At 48.2% G+C, this 14132-nt stretch overlaps 1 protein-coding gene across 7 annotated transcripts in view; it reads right to left on the bottom strand.

Moving 5' to 3' along the window:
* The window catches only part of ATP8B3 (ATPase phospholipid transporting 8B3), a 71238-nt gene that overhangs the window by 6463 nt on the left and 50643 nt on the right, over nucleotides 1-14132 (bottom strand). For all 7 annotated transcript variants that reach the window (XM_061601635.1, XM_061601637.1, XM_061601641.1 and 4 more), the window contains 7 exons: nucleotides 12603-12714; nucleotides 11541-11616; nucleotides 10727-10868; nucleotides 9719-9989; nucleotides 7851-8074; nucleotides 4944-5027; nucleotides 1530-1769 (listed from right to left, as the gene is read on the bottom strand). In XM_061601635.1, coding sequence (XP_061457619.1) covers nucleotides 1530-1769; nucleotides 4944-5027; nucleotides 7851-8074; nucleotides 9719-9989; nucleotides 10727-10868; nucleotides 11541-11616; nucleotides 12603-12714 — 1149 coding nt within the window. The remainder of the gene's footprint in view (nucleotides 1-1529; nucleotides 1770-4943; nucleotides 5028-7850; nucleotides 8075-9718; nucleotides 9990-10726; nucleotides 10869-11540; nucleotides 11617-12602; nucleotides 12715-14132) is intronic.

Here is a 14132-nt window from a genome sequence, read left to right as displayed (position 1 = left end):
GGGCTGATGGGAGTTCAAGTTCAGCAAGAGGGACTGTCAGATGCAGTATGCTTCTGTATCCCAATTGCTGGAAACCACAGAAAGGGAGAGTTGCTCTGGGAAGATTTCCATTCCATTCCTGGACCTTCATCTATCTAGAAATCAGTTCTGAAATTAGGTGACAGATCCATCCATCCATCCATCCATCCATCCATCCATCCATCCATCCATCCATCCATCCATCCATCCATCCATCCATCCATCCATCCATCCATCCATCCACCCACCCACCCACCCATCCACCCACCCACCCATCCACCCACCCACCCATCCATCCATCCATCCATCCATCCATCCATCCATCCATCCATCCATCCATCCATCCATCCATCCATCCATCCATCCATCCATCCATCCATCCATCCATCCATCCACCCACCCACCCACCCATCCATCCATCCATCCATCCATCCATCCATCCATCCATCCATCCACCCACCCACCCACCCACCCACCCACCCACCCATCCATCCATCCATCCATCCATCCATCCATCCATCCATCCATCCACCCACCCACCCACCCACCCACCCACCCATCCATCCATCCATCCATCCATCCATCCATCCATCCATCCATCCATCCATCCATCCATCCACCCACCCACCCACCCACCCATCCACCCACCCACCCACCCATCCATCCATCCATCCATCCATCCATCCATCCATCCATCCACCCACCCACCCACCCACCCATCCACCCACCCATCCATCCATCCATCCATCCACCCACCCACCCATCCATCCATCCATCCATCCATCCATCCATCCATCCATCCATCCATCCATCCATCCACCCATCCACCCATCCATCCATCCATCCATCCATCCATCCATCCATCCATCCATCCATCCATCCATCCATCCATCCATCCATCCATCCATCCATCCATCCATCCATCCATCCACCCATCCATCCATCCATCCATCCACCCACCCACCCATCCACCCATCCACCCATCCATCCATCTCTCCCTCCTTGTCTCCGACATTCAGACTCTGAGTGCTGTTGTTTACAGAGCCACAGCAGCAACACCCACACACAAGAGGAAGATCTCAGCAAGCCTGGTGGGACCCTGAAGTTTGCCAAAGTACACAAAATATTTAGAGAGGAGGGTGAAACCTAAGGGAAGGGCACACCTCCAAAACACCCCAACAAGGGACTACTTCACACTGCAACATTTCATTGCAGGCCCCACGTGTTGGTTTAATGTGTTTTTATTTGCACCTTATTGTCTACAAAGTCAACGTGGATAAATGGGACTCAAGCAGGATGGGAACTGTAGTTCAGATTTGTTGGACTCCACCTCCCATCAGTCTCAGGCACCATGGCGGATGGCCAGGATCCCAGGCAGGATGGGAGTTGTGGTTCAGCAACATCTGGAGGGCTTCAGGTAGGGGAAGGCTGGTCTCGAGCCAAGACAGAAGAGAAGCCAGACCACGCCACAACATCATATCCACCCCCCCAAGAAGGTCTCCCAAACTCACCTCAGCAATGACGGTGAATATCGCCGAGGTCGCTACCGTCATGGCAAAGGACTGATAATCGCCAATGACACGGATGCCGGCTCCGTCCCCCATGGCCCACAGAGCGATGTAGAAGTTGGCCAAGGAGGCGAGAGAGCCGTGGATGAACGAGACGCAGAACGTCCGGATATTGAAAAACTTATCCTTCTGGCCTGCCTTGTAGAGCTCGGGAAATTGCAGACATTTCTTGGCGCTTACATCCTTAACGAAGGGAGGAGGGAAAGTGAGGTAATAATAATAATAATAATAATAATAATAACTGGTATTCAATTCTAGTTCTAATCAGAGTAGACCTATTGAAGTTAACAGACACGAAGAACTTATGTATGTGCAATGCCTTCAAGTCGATTCCGACTTATGGCGACCGTATGAATAGGGTTTTCATGCAGCTGAGAGGCAGTGACTGGCCCAAGGTCACCCAGTGAGCTTCATGGCTATGTGGGGATTCAAACCCTGATCTCCCAGGTCGTAGTCCAACACCTTAACCACTACACCACACTGTCTCTCTTTAGGAAGAACTTAGGTTCATTAATTTCAGTCGGTCTACTCTGAGCAGGACTTAGTTGGATATAACCCAATATATTCCGCCTTATTTTTGAAGGAAACGCACAGCGGCTAACAGGGTTAGTAATAGGGTTAGTAACCAGGCACCTGGTTGGCCACTGTGAGAACAGGATGCTGGACTAGATGGGCCACTGGCCTGATCCACCAGGCTCTTCTTATGTTCTTATGTTATTAATAACACAATATAAATTCGCTAACATCCCAAGCTAACCCAAATGAAAGAAAACACCTTTGCAAACAGAGCAGTTAATGGGGACGTTGTGATGGCCAGCAGCGGGGATGGTTTGAAAAGGGGATCCGACAATTCCATGAACAATAAGGCTACCATATCACATCGACAGCTGCTAGGCTGGTAAGTGGATTAGCCCAATGGGACCATGGGTCACCTGCCTTGAAAGCACTGCACTGGCTACCAGTGAGCGACCAAGCCCAATTCAAGGTGTTGAACGAATGGATTTATTTCGGTCACGGACCAGCCAAATTCACGGTGTTAGTACTAGAATATAAAGCCCTCAATGGCTTGGGAACCAAGCATCTCAAAGAGTGCCTTCCCCAATATCAACCATCTCAGACCCTATGGCTTCAGGACTGGACACGGAACTGAAACAGCTTTGGTCGCTCTGGTGGATGATATGAGGAGGGCGTTGGACAGGGGAGAATACACATTCCTCGTCCTCCTGGATCTCTCAGCGGCTTTCGATACCGTTGACCACGGTATCCTTTTAAACTGCCTGGAGGGATTGGGAATAGGGGGCACTGTTTTACGGTGGTTCCGTTGCTATCTCTCCAGTAGATATCAACGGGTAGCATTGGGGGATGAGGTTTCAGACCCTTGGCCTCTCAATTGTGGAGTGCCACAGGGTTCTATCCTCTCCCCCATGCTATTCAACATCTATGTGAAACCGCTGGGAGCCATCATCAGGAGTTTTGGGCTGCAGTGTCACCAATATGCGGATGACACTCAGCTCTATCTCTCATTTAAGTCCTCACCAGAGTTGGCTGTGGAGACCTTGTCCAAATGCCTGGAGTCCGTAAGTGGATGGATGGGAGAGAACAGGCTGAGGCTAAATCCCGACAAGACCGAGGTATTGCTCGTGGGTGATAAGAGAAGGCTGGGAAACTTAGACTTGGTGCTTAATGGGGTGAAATTACCCCTGAAGGACCAGGTCCACAGCCTGGGGGTCATTTTTGACTCCCAGCTGTCCATGGAGGCTCAGGTTTCAGCAGTGAGCCGGGCAGCTTGGTACCAATTACATCTGGTACAGAGGCTGCGACCCTACCTTCCTGTTCATCTGCTCCCACGAGTGATACATGCCCTGCTCTCCTCTCGTTTACACTACTGTAACGTGCTCTACGTGGGGTTACCCTTGAAAACGGTCCGGAAATTGCAGCTGGTACAGAATGCGGCGGCTCGCTTGATAACGCAGAGCTGTCGCCGGGATCATATTACTCCAGTGTTGATAGATCTACACTGGTTACCAGTTGTCTACCGGGCCCAATTCAAGGTGTTGGTATTGACCTTTAAAACCCTATACGGTTTCGGCCCAGTTTATCTGAAGGAACGCCTCCAGTATCACCAATTATGCCGCCAAACAAGATCGGCCTCACAAGACCTTCTCTCGGTCCCACCAGTGAAAACAGCTAGGCTGGTGCGGACCAGAGAGAGGGCATTTTCGATCGTGGCCCCCACCCTCTGGAACTTGCTTCCTTTTGACCTTCGACATGCCTCCTCCCTGATGGCTTTTCGCCGGGCCTTAAAAACCTGGCTATTCAGGCAGGCCTATGGGATTTCTGGGGCGGATTAGTTTTTATGGTATATTAATTGAAAGATGGTTTTAGATGAATTGATGTTGATGTTGTGAATTGTTGATTGTATATTGTTTTATATTGTATTTTGTATTGTTGTACGTCGCCCAGAGTGTCCGTTAATTCGGACAGATGGGCGACTAACAAATAAAATTTTATTATTATTATTATTATGGTGGGCAGGCAAGGCCTTGTGGGTGGTGACGTCACTGAGTGCTGCCCAGTTGGCGCTGACCCGTGGCAGGATCTTTGTCAGTGGTGGCTCCCCGTTGGTGGAATGCCCTCCCCAGTGAGGTGCGTCTGTCTCTATCGCTATTGACTTTCAGGAGGAATTTGAAAACATTCCTGTTTACCCAGGAGAGGCTGAAGTGGATGGTTCCTTGAGACCTGAACCTCGCTGATGAAAGCATGTTTTTAACTGTAACTGTGTTTTAGCTGTACCACTGTTTAACCACAGCTGCGTTTTAGACTTTTTCAACACCAATCCCTTTCTTTTTCTGTTTGTTTGATTATTTTTGTTAATAGGTTTGTCGCCCTGGACACCTTTGGAAGGGAGGGCAGATATAAACTGAATAGATAATAAAGGCTGCTGGTCATGCTATATGCTACCTCTAGGATCAAAGGCAGGATGCCTTGGAATGCCAGTTGCTTTGGAATCACAGCTTGGGAGAGGGCTCTTGCCTTCCCACCCTGCCTGTGAACTTTCCAGAGACATCTGACCAGCCACTGTCGAACGAGACGGGCCTAATCCAGCTCGTCTTACCAGACCTTGGAAAAGTTACTTTTTTGAACTACAACTCCCATCAGCCCAATCCAGTGGCCATGCTGGCTGGGCCTGATGGGAGTTGTAGTTCAAAAAAATAACTTTTCCAAGCTCTGCTTATGCCCTCATGTGCAATGGGGGAGAGGGAGAAGCTGGGTTGCAAATAGTTCTCTTTCATTTCAGAACTGGTTTCCAAATAGATGGATAAACCTGGGGAGATGCTGGGCAGTGCCAAGACTCACCTGTTCGAACAAGCCCATGAAGAGGACTGGACACGATGTGTAGAAGACATTGTAGAGGGCGAGGAACCAGCCCTCCAACAGAGGCTGAAAGGGAAGGGCCAAACGGGAGAAGATTAGATGGGCTGATTTCCCATGGCTCGTTTAGCAGGTGCAGGGGAACCTGTGGCCCTCCAGATGTGGTTGGACTACAGCTCCCCATCGCCCCTGACCATTGGGCATGATGGCTCCTGGGGCTGCGAGGAGTTGGAATCCAACGACATCTGAAGGGCCACCAGTTTATCCACCCCGATGTAAGAAAGAGGCATTCGCAGTAGCGTCGTGGCAAATTCAGAACTGCAGGATCCCTTCCTGATAATCACAGCCACACCCCCTCACAGCCACGCCCCTTCTAAGATTATACAACCATCTAAGATTGTAGAATAATCTGTCCAGGCTTGAATGCCGCTTTCTGCTTCTCTCTCACCATCATCATTTGACTGTCCTTTCTCACTGTCAGAGATCTTGCTTGAATTACTGGATTCAGTGCCTACATGTTTATCTCCAGACTGCTTGATGATGTAGATGGGGTGCTATCACCAGGATTCACGGTCTCTTCTGCAGTTACAGAATCCTCACTCTCAACAATGTAGTTTTTTGAAGGAGGAACTAATTGGAACCCCTTTCACTCTGATTGGCTCCAATCAGCAGGAAATGACAGGGAACCAAGTTAAAAGACTCTTCTCAGCAGCTAACACATTCCCCTTTCGTGCTGATTGGCTCATAAGATGCTGGAGACATAGGAACCCTGCTGGGACCTGGTTCTCCAAAGAAGTAAAAGGTCTAAGATCACCCCGGATGACAACATCCCTGGGCATTCCCCTTTCTCTGGAGGGAATGCCTTTTTGAAACAGAGGCATTCTTCTTCTCTTGCATGCAGTAGGGAATGCCTCTTCTTAGATCAGGGATGGGGAACATCTGTATCCCTCCAGATGTTGCTATTATTATTATTATTATTATTATTATTATCTAAAATTTATTCGACGCCTATCTGACAGGGCAACCTGTCACTCTAGGCAACATACAAAGGAATAGAACAAAACAACATATCAAAATATAAATCAACAGGTACATAATAAAAATACTAATCACAGTAAAAAGCCCAATATCAGACCACCCCCTTGGCCACCTAACTATAGCACATTTCATTCATCTGACTGTACAAAGAGCCATGTCTTCAGCTGCCTCCGAAAACACAGAAGTGAAGGGACTAGGCGAGTATCAACCGGTAAAGTGTTCCACAGCGTGGGAGCCACAATGAAGAAAGCTTTAGACCTAGTACCACTTAATCTGGCCGCTCTGATAGATGGAACCACAAAAAGTCTAGCGGCTGAGGATCTTGTCCGCCCATCTGCTCCAAGAAGAGAGAGTTTGTTCTTCAGATAGATCGGACCAGCATCAAAAAAGGACTTATAAGTTAAAGCTAGTATTTTAAACTTCACCCGCAGCACTATCGGGAGGCAATGAAGTTCCCGAAGGATTGGGGTGATGTGTTCTCTCCTATGGCAGCCCTTTATGTCGAGCCGCCGCATTCTGAACGAGTTGAAGCTTACGCAAAGTTCCCAAAGGGAGACCAGCATATGGAGCATTACAATAGTCCAGACGGGAAAGAACCAAGGCACTAACTACAGTTGGTAAAAGATGCTTTGGGAGATAGGGGCAGATTTTGCGAATGAGGGACAGGTGGTAGAGCGCAATCCGACAAACTGCCACTATCTGAGCCTCCATTGTCAGTTGGGAATCCAGGATGACACCCAGACTTCGGACTTGGTCACTCAAGGGAACAGAAACTTGGTTGAAAGTCACTTGAGTTATTCCTAGTTTGGACCGATCACCTACCAAGAGGATCTCAGTTTTATCAGAGTTTAGCCGCAGTTTGTTTTTAAACATCCATTCCCCTATTAGTTCCAGCCCTTTAGTCAGTTGTGTTGCAGCAGCCTGTGGGGAAGATTTAAAGGCCAAGTAGATTTGGGTATCGTCTGCATACTGATGAAATTGCAGACCCGTACTACGAATAAAGTCACCCAATGGTTTGATGTAAATGTTAAAGAGCATTGGGGCAAGAATCGAGCCCTGTGGCACGCCACAATCTAATGGCCACGGTTCTGAGATCTCATCCCCCAATGCTACTCTTTGGGTTCTCCTGCTGAGATAAGAGCGGAACCAACACAGAACATCTCCTTGAATGCCCATGGTCATTAAACGATCTAAAAGAATGTTGTGATCGACCGTGTCAAAGGCTGCTGACAGATCAAGAAGAGCGAGGAAGATATATTCTCCTCTATCTAAGGCTCTTCTCAGATCATCGACCAGTGCGACCAGGGCCGATTCGACCCCATGTTTTGGTCTAAACCCTGACTGAAGGATGTCTAAGTATCTACCTTCATCCAGATGTGATTGTAATTGAATAGCCACCGCACGCTATAATGATGATGATGATGATGATGATGATGATACTGAGCTGGACTGACATTTCTCCATAGATGTGTGTGTGTGTGTGTGTTTGAGAGAGAGAGAGAGAGAGATTTCTTGAAATTTCCTCTCTCTCTCTTACATACACATACACCTGCCTAGGAAAAAGAACACAACTTTGCAGAAGTATGTGTGTTGCCATTGTCCTCCCAGCATGGCCGAAAAGAACGCTAGGTTTGGAAACTTGTGGAGGATGCAAACTGACGGCCAGGCTTGGCAACATATTTGCGGCAGTTTTTGTTGCATGCAGCGGTAGGAAAATACGAACCAACATATTTTCAGGGGGAGGCGGGTTGAATACGTGGCTCGAACCTGGGACCTCACAGCTCATGTGCCGCAGCAAAGTACCCTACACGGCAGAACGAAAGAGGAGGGCAGGGAGGAACCTGTCAAACTCACCTGTGCGGTGAAGCCTGCGTAGAAAGCAAACCAGATCTGCACCATCATGCCGGCGAAGGTCTTGTAGAAGAAGTAGCGGAGAAACTTGCAGATCCGGAGGTAGGACCATCGGCCGTGGACGAAGAGGAGCTGTTGGAGGTAGCGGAACTGAGCCAGGGCATAATCGCTGCACTGGACGGCCTGCATCCCTTCCTGCCCACTGATTCCGACCCCGATGTCGGCAGCTAGAAGGAAAAGAGGGGATGCATTCTACCAGGGCTGAATGCGGCCCTCCAGTCTTTTCCATCTGGCCCTCTCCCCAGGCCACACCCACTTTTCCCAGACCACACCCTTTGCTGTCCCTACTCCACACACCCCTTGAGCATTTTTTTAATAATTAACTGATCATTACATTTTCTCCACAAATAATATTACATCTTAAACATTCACACACATGGTGAAATTACATCTTTCATCAAGTGTAGCAGTCAAGCTCCAGACACAGAGCCAGATTAGAAAAATGAAAATCCAATCTCCAAACCCTGAAATAATATTTTAAGTTTCCAGTAAAGATCTTATACAACCAAGGATTCAAAAGGGGGGGGGATCATACAGAATTCATGGATTTATTCAGAGACAGCTGTCAGTGCTATGATCCATTATATTAAGCAAGTCTATATATCTCCAGAGAGCCAGTGTGGTGTAGTGGTTAAGGTGCTGGACTATGACCTGGGAGACCAGGGTTCGAATCCCCACACAGCCTTGAAACTCACTGGGTGACCTTGGGCCAGTCACTGCCTCTCAGCCTCAGAGGAAGGCAATGGTAAACCCCTCTGAATACCACTTACCATGAAAACCCTATTTGTAGGGTCGCCATAAGTCGGGATCGACTTGAAAGCAGTACATTTACATTTTATATATCTCCAACACAGAGAAACAAGTGGTCTTTATTTTTTCTCTGTGAATCACTTTTAAGTTTTGAGTGTTTTCCCCAAAGTGCTAATTGCTGTAGTCTTCGATGCCATTCCTCCATAATGTTACCCCCTTGAAATATTTCCAGTGTTGTGCAACCACTTGAGAGCTTCTGACTGTCTGGAACGTGTCTTTCAACTCAGGTCCACACCCCGCTGGTCTCCTCCCACAACCCACCCAGGCTCCACCCCCTAACTCACTCAAGTGTCACAAGGCTCCTCTCACTCGCCCAAGCCAAGCCAATGTTGTGTGTGTGTTTCAATCACAAGTCAGGTGGTTTGTGAGGCTTTTGGGGGAGCCATACTCACCTGCCCTACATCTGACTTCCTAGTGGGGTAGGGGTGGGTCTTTATAGGAACAATCTGGGGGGTGCAAAGGAGAGCCTTGCAAAGCATAGGGCTGGCAATGCCCCTTGCACTGCTGTTCCCAACCCACATGTCAATCATGTGACATCATCATAATATTAGATAGGCGGTGTCTCAGTTGTTTATCCAGTACCTGAAGAAGACCTCTCACTTTCAACAAGACTTTTAAGTAGAGACCTTATGCCAGTCTGCGTCTGTGCCGGAATTGTTTTCCAGATGTTTTGTTTTTAAGATGCTTTTTAAATGTTTTGTTTTTAAAGATTTTTTTCAGATGTTTCTAAAGTTTTATTTTTTTAGCGTTTTATTGGTTGTTGTATGCCGCCCTTTTTGGAGGAAGGCCGTAATATGAATGTAATGATAAGATAAATCAGTAAATGATTATGATGATGCCACAGGATTGACAGGTGGGTTGTCCTACCCACCTGTCAAAGCCGGGTTGTGGGGTGGGTCCAAATACAGAAGGGGGCCCGTGGAGCCAAACTGTTTCCCCACCCAATTATAAGTTTTTCTGCATAGAGGCACAAGGCCTGGGACCATGGGAGGAGGCCTCACTTTTAATCATGTTGACATCGTTGGCCCCATCCCCGATGGCCAGAGAGATGGTGTTGTTGTGTCGCTTCACCATCTGGACGACGAGGGCTTTCTGCTTGGGAGTCACCCGGCAGCAGATGACAGCCTGGCAGGTGGTAGCTAACTCCACAAACGCCTTTTCTATCAGGCTCCCCTGGTCCTTCTCCACATCGCCGCGGCAGCAACCCAAGCGTTGCAGCCAGCCCGTCTTCTGCATTGCTTTCTTCTCCCCCTCCGTGTGAAAGATTTTGTCCTGGGGGGAAAAAAAGCAGAAAGATATCTGATCGGACTATAGTGCTGGTCATTGACTGTAATAAATGATTGATTGATATCTGAACGGACGGTCCTCATTGATTACTGACCATCCCGATGTCTTGGTTTAGTTCACATTTCAAGATAAACCTACCGAATTTGCACTTTCTGAAGCAATACACAACCTGAAATATAGCCATCCTGTGAAATTCACAGTTCTCTGAATTTTGCATGGTAGTTCTTCAAAAGGCACAAAAATACATATATTAGTGCAAATTAGTGCAAAAACTCAGATGCCTCAGTAGAAAGGCGGAATATAAATCCAGTAAAATGAATGAATGAATATATAGATAAATACAATAACATACAAAAATGGATTATACTATATTGGGGAATGTTGCTTGCAAAAATGGGCGTATCCCGCAAAACAGCATACAAAAATGTGTTTATGAGAAGAAACCCGCCCTAAAGTGCTGACAGATTTTCAGGAGATTTTTTTTTTTTAAGGGCAAACTTGTGTGGAAATGTGGACAACTGGACGTAAGAGTGGAAAACCCCGAAATTGACAGATCCTCCATGGGAGAGTCACCTTGACCAAGATCCAGCATGCCGGCTTTGAAAGGGGCCAAACCTTCCTGTATTTGGGGGGGTGCCTGCAAAAATACTTTACATTTCACAAATCAAGTACTGGATACCGAGAAGGAAGGAAGGTCCAATTAAAAAAAAAATCTGTCTTACTAGGAAATCCCCCGTAACCACCAAGGCTTTCTTTCCATGCATCAAGAATGCCTGGAAGGGGAGGAATGAATTGTCTTTGCAAAGAGCTGCTCCGCTGCTGGCTAAGCTGTTGTTGCTGTGGCAGGTTGGTTCAAGGATCTCGCTGCAAAACAAGAAGGGTGGGTGAACAGGTGGGACAAGGGCAAAAGTAGAAATGCTGACCCATCTTATGAACAGAGCTGGCTGGGGGGGGGGAAGACTGCTTTATTAGCTGCAAGCATCCTTCTTCATCTCCCTGTGATGTAACGAAATGTTCATTAACATTCTAACCGGTGAGTGGGAAGGCACAGGGGTAGAATGTCAGCAAAGGTCCCTGCACGAGAAGTGGGATGTGTGGAGGGACAGGCATGCTGAGAGGTGAAGCCTAGCTTGGAGGTGGGGCTTATGCCTTGCACACAGAAAGTCCCAGGTTCAATCCCTGGCATTGAGAGCTGCTGCCAGTCAGTGCAGACAAGACTAGGCTTGTCTGACCTTAAAAGTACTTGCTGATGTCCTGAATTAAGAGCAAAGCATTAAGTGGCCAATGGGTCACCTGCCCTGCTCACGACAGGGAATTTGACATGAAGCACCCTGGTTGATCTTGGGGGCCAGCTCTGCCTCTCTCAGCCTGACCTACATCACAGGGTTGTTGTGGGGATTACGCGAGGAGAGGGAGAATCAGGATCATGTTGATGCAGACAAACAGGCAGAGTTATTTCTGGGTCTGAGCAAGCTCCTGTCCCCTGCTCCCAACACACATAAACACACAATCTCACACACGCACCCATACCCATACCTAATCTCACTCTCTTCCAGGATGGTCATGTCGTCCGAAAGAAGTTGACATGCAAAGCCGATATTGACAGCAGTCTCTGAAAATGCAACCAAAGACTCGAAATGAGATGTGGGTGCCTGATGAGAGATGTGCCAGTCACCATTGTTTGATTCCACGTGTTCTCTTGGCTTCCACGCTTACATCAAATCTTTTTTTAAAAAAACAACACTAAAGCAAAAGAGTTTTGAAATACGTATGTCTGGGTCAGTTGAAATAATAATGATAATTATAATGATGATGATGATAATAATTGCAATCATCGATATCTTTCTGTATACATAAAAATGTAAGTGTTATACTGCAGTTCACTTGGCCACTGATAGGTGGTGCTGCAAACTACAGTGCAAATGCTTCAGCCACTTGCCTCTCCTGCCTGCCACATGCTTTACCATCCACTGCTGGTCTCGGCAAGCAGGAAAAATGGCAGTGGCAGCCTGGGGGTGGAGAGAGGCCAGTAAGAAGGCGAGGCCGGGTAGAAGTGGTGGCCTAGACACACTGCAAAAGAACAATCAGGACAATCTGGGCCAATTCTTCTCGGCAGCAGCATTCGTTGAGGGGGCACAAGCCGGGGGCTGCAGGAGCGGAGGAACAGGCAAGGCAAGCGGGTGAGGAGTGTGAGCGGGACCATTGTGGCCAATGTGAGCCAATGCTTGGAGGTTTTTGCAAGGAGGGGTTGGTAATGGGAAGTGGTGGGGTTGGTGTGCGGAGTGCTCAGGGGTGAAGCCCCTAGTTTAGGGGGGAAATGAGCATGCCCAGAGAGGCTGAAGCATGGATAGGTCTATATGAACATATGCAAAGTGGACTGAGCGATTCATTTCAGTTTCTAGCTTTTGACTTCCACTTTCCAGCTTGCTTTCTGACTTCTCTATTCCACTCTGTAGGAGTTTTTTCCTGGACTAGAATGAAACCACTCCAATGCTTGCAACCCCTTTTCAGAACATGAACCAATGTATTCTCTTCGCACTTCCTGTAATGTTAGAATCGGACCTGAGCCCCCCCCCTGCAAAACCATGACCTCCCCACCTTGCTTGTCTCCTGTCAGCACCCACACTTTGATGTCTCCCCTTTTGAGCAGCTGGATGGTCTCGGGGACCCCATCTTGCAACTTGTCCTCAATGGCGGTGGCTCCCAGGAGCTGAAAGAGGAAAAAAGATGAGATGGTTATAAAGCTGACACTACATTTCATACCCATTCAAAATTTACCAGGGAATCCCGAATTCAAATTTCAAAACGTTTTGCTTTTCAAGTGAAATGAAGTTTGAGGGATTCTGTGGTGTGGAGAAAGCAGCCAGAGAAAAGTTTTATCACCCTATCTGATAAAACTAGAATCCAGTGGGGGCACCATGTTGGAAGTTTAAGGACAGACAAAAGAAAGAACTCCAGCACACAGCGCAGAGTGAAGAACATAAGAAGAGTCCTGCTGAATCAGGGCAATGGCTCATCTAGTCCAGTATTGGAGCAACTTGCTTGCTAGGAGCAGTCCATGGTGCTTGTTGGAAGGCAGAGCTGGGGTCCCAATCCCAGGGAGCTGGATCCCGGAGAGTTGGGAGAAGAGTATTCGGATGGAGATCAGAGGGAAGGGGGAGGAACTTCCCCCCTTTGGAGCGAAGACGAAACAGAGGAACTGCCAGTGATAAGGTCGCTTAGCAACGGGGAGCCTGAGCCCTCCCTGGACATTCTCACGCCTCCCCCTCTTTCAGGCTCAGAGCAAGAGGGGGAAGAGGGAGGGCTGCTCACAGCCGAAAAGCGGGGAGGCAGTTTACCATCAGCCCCTCCCCTATCCCCCATCCTGGAATCGGAAACTTCAGAAGAGGAGGGGGTGATGCTTCCCCCCTCACCGCGCACACGCAGACAGCTGAAAAGACAGGAGAGAAGGGGGGAAGGCGGGCAGTACCTGAGGGGCAGTTAAGGAGGAGCGAAAGATTGCGCGCCCGTTTGGCCCCTTCTTAAAGAACAGGCGGGAAGAAGTCCCTTGCTCTGTCAACTTTCTCCCAATGCCGCAGGACCTGTATCCCTGTATTGCTTCATGAGAAAACGCAGTCTTTGTTTGGACATTACCCTAATAAAACACGAATTAACTACAACCGCTGGTCTGGTTCCTGAGTCACATCCTGGGCCTGACAGTGCTGAAACATCCCGGCGCAACTTGCCTGCTAGGAGCTATCCATGGTGCTGAAACAACCCGGCGCAACTTGCCTGCTAGGAGCTATCCATGGTGCTGAAACACTCCAGTGCAACTTGCTTGCTCGAAGCTATCCAAGGTGCTGAAACACCTTACTCCATGAGTGCCTCCACTGCACCAGAACATAACGCAAGAAGAGCCTGCTGGATCAGGCCAGTGGACCACCTAGTCTAACATACTGTTCTCACAGGGACCAACCAGAGATTGGTTTTATGTTCACCGCCCAGAGAGCTATTGCTAGTCGGGCGGTATATAAATTTAATAAATAAATAAATAAATAAAATGGGAAGCCTGCAAGCAGGACCTGAGTGCAAGGGCACTCTCCCTTCCTGCTGTTTCCACAAACCGGTATTTGGAAACATGCTGCTTCC

This window comes from Rhineura floridana, chromosome 18 (genome assembly GCF_030035675.1).
Source record: "Rhineura floridana isolate rRhiFlo1 chromosome 18, rRhiFlo1.hap2, whole genome shotgun sequence".
Taxonomy (NCBI): Eukaryota; Metazoa; Chordata; class Lepidosauria; order Squamata; family Rhineuridae; genus Rhineura; species Rhineura floridana.
The sequence above is the reverse complement of the archived record's forward strand: the minus strand, read 5'-3'. Positions and strand labels throughout refer to the sequence as shown.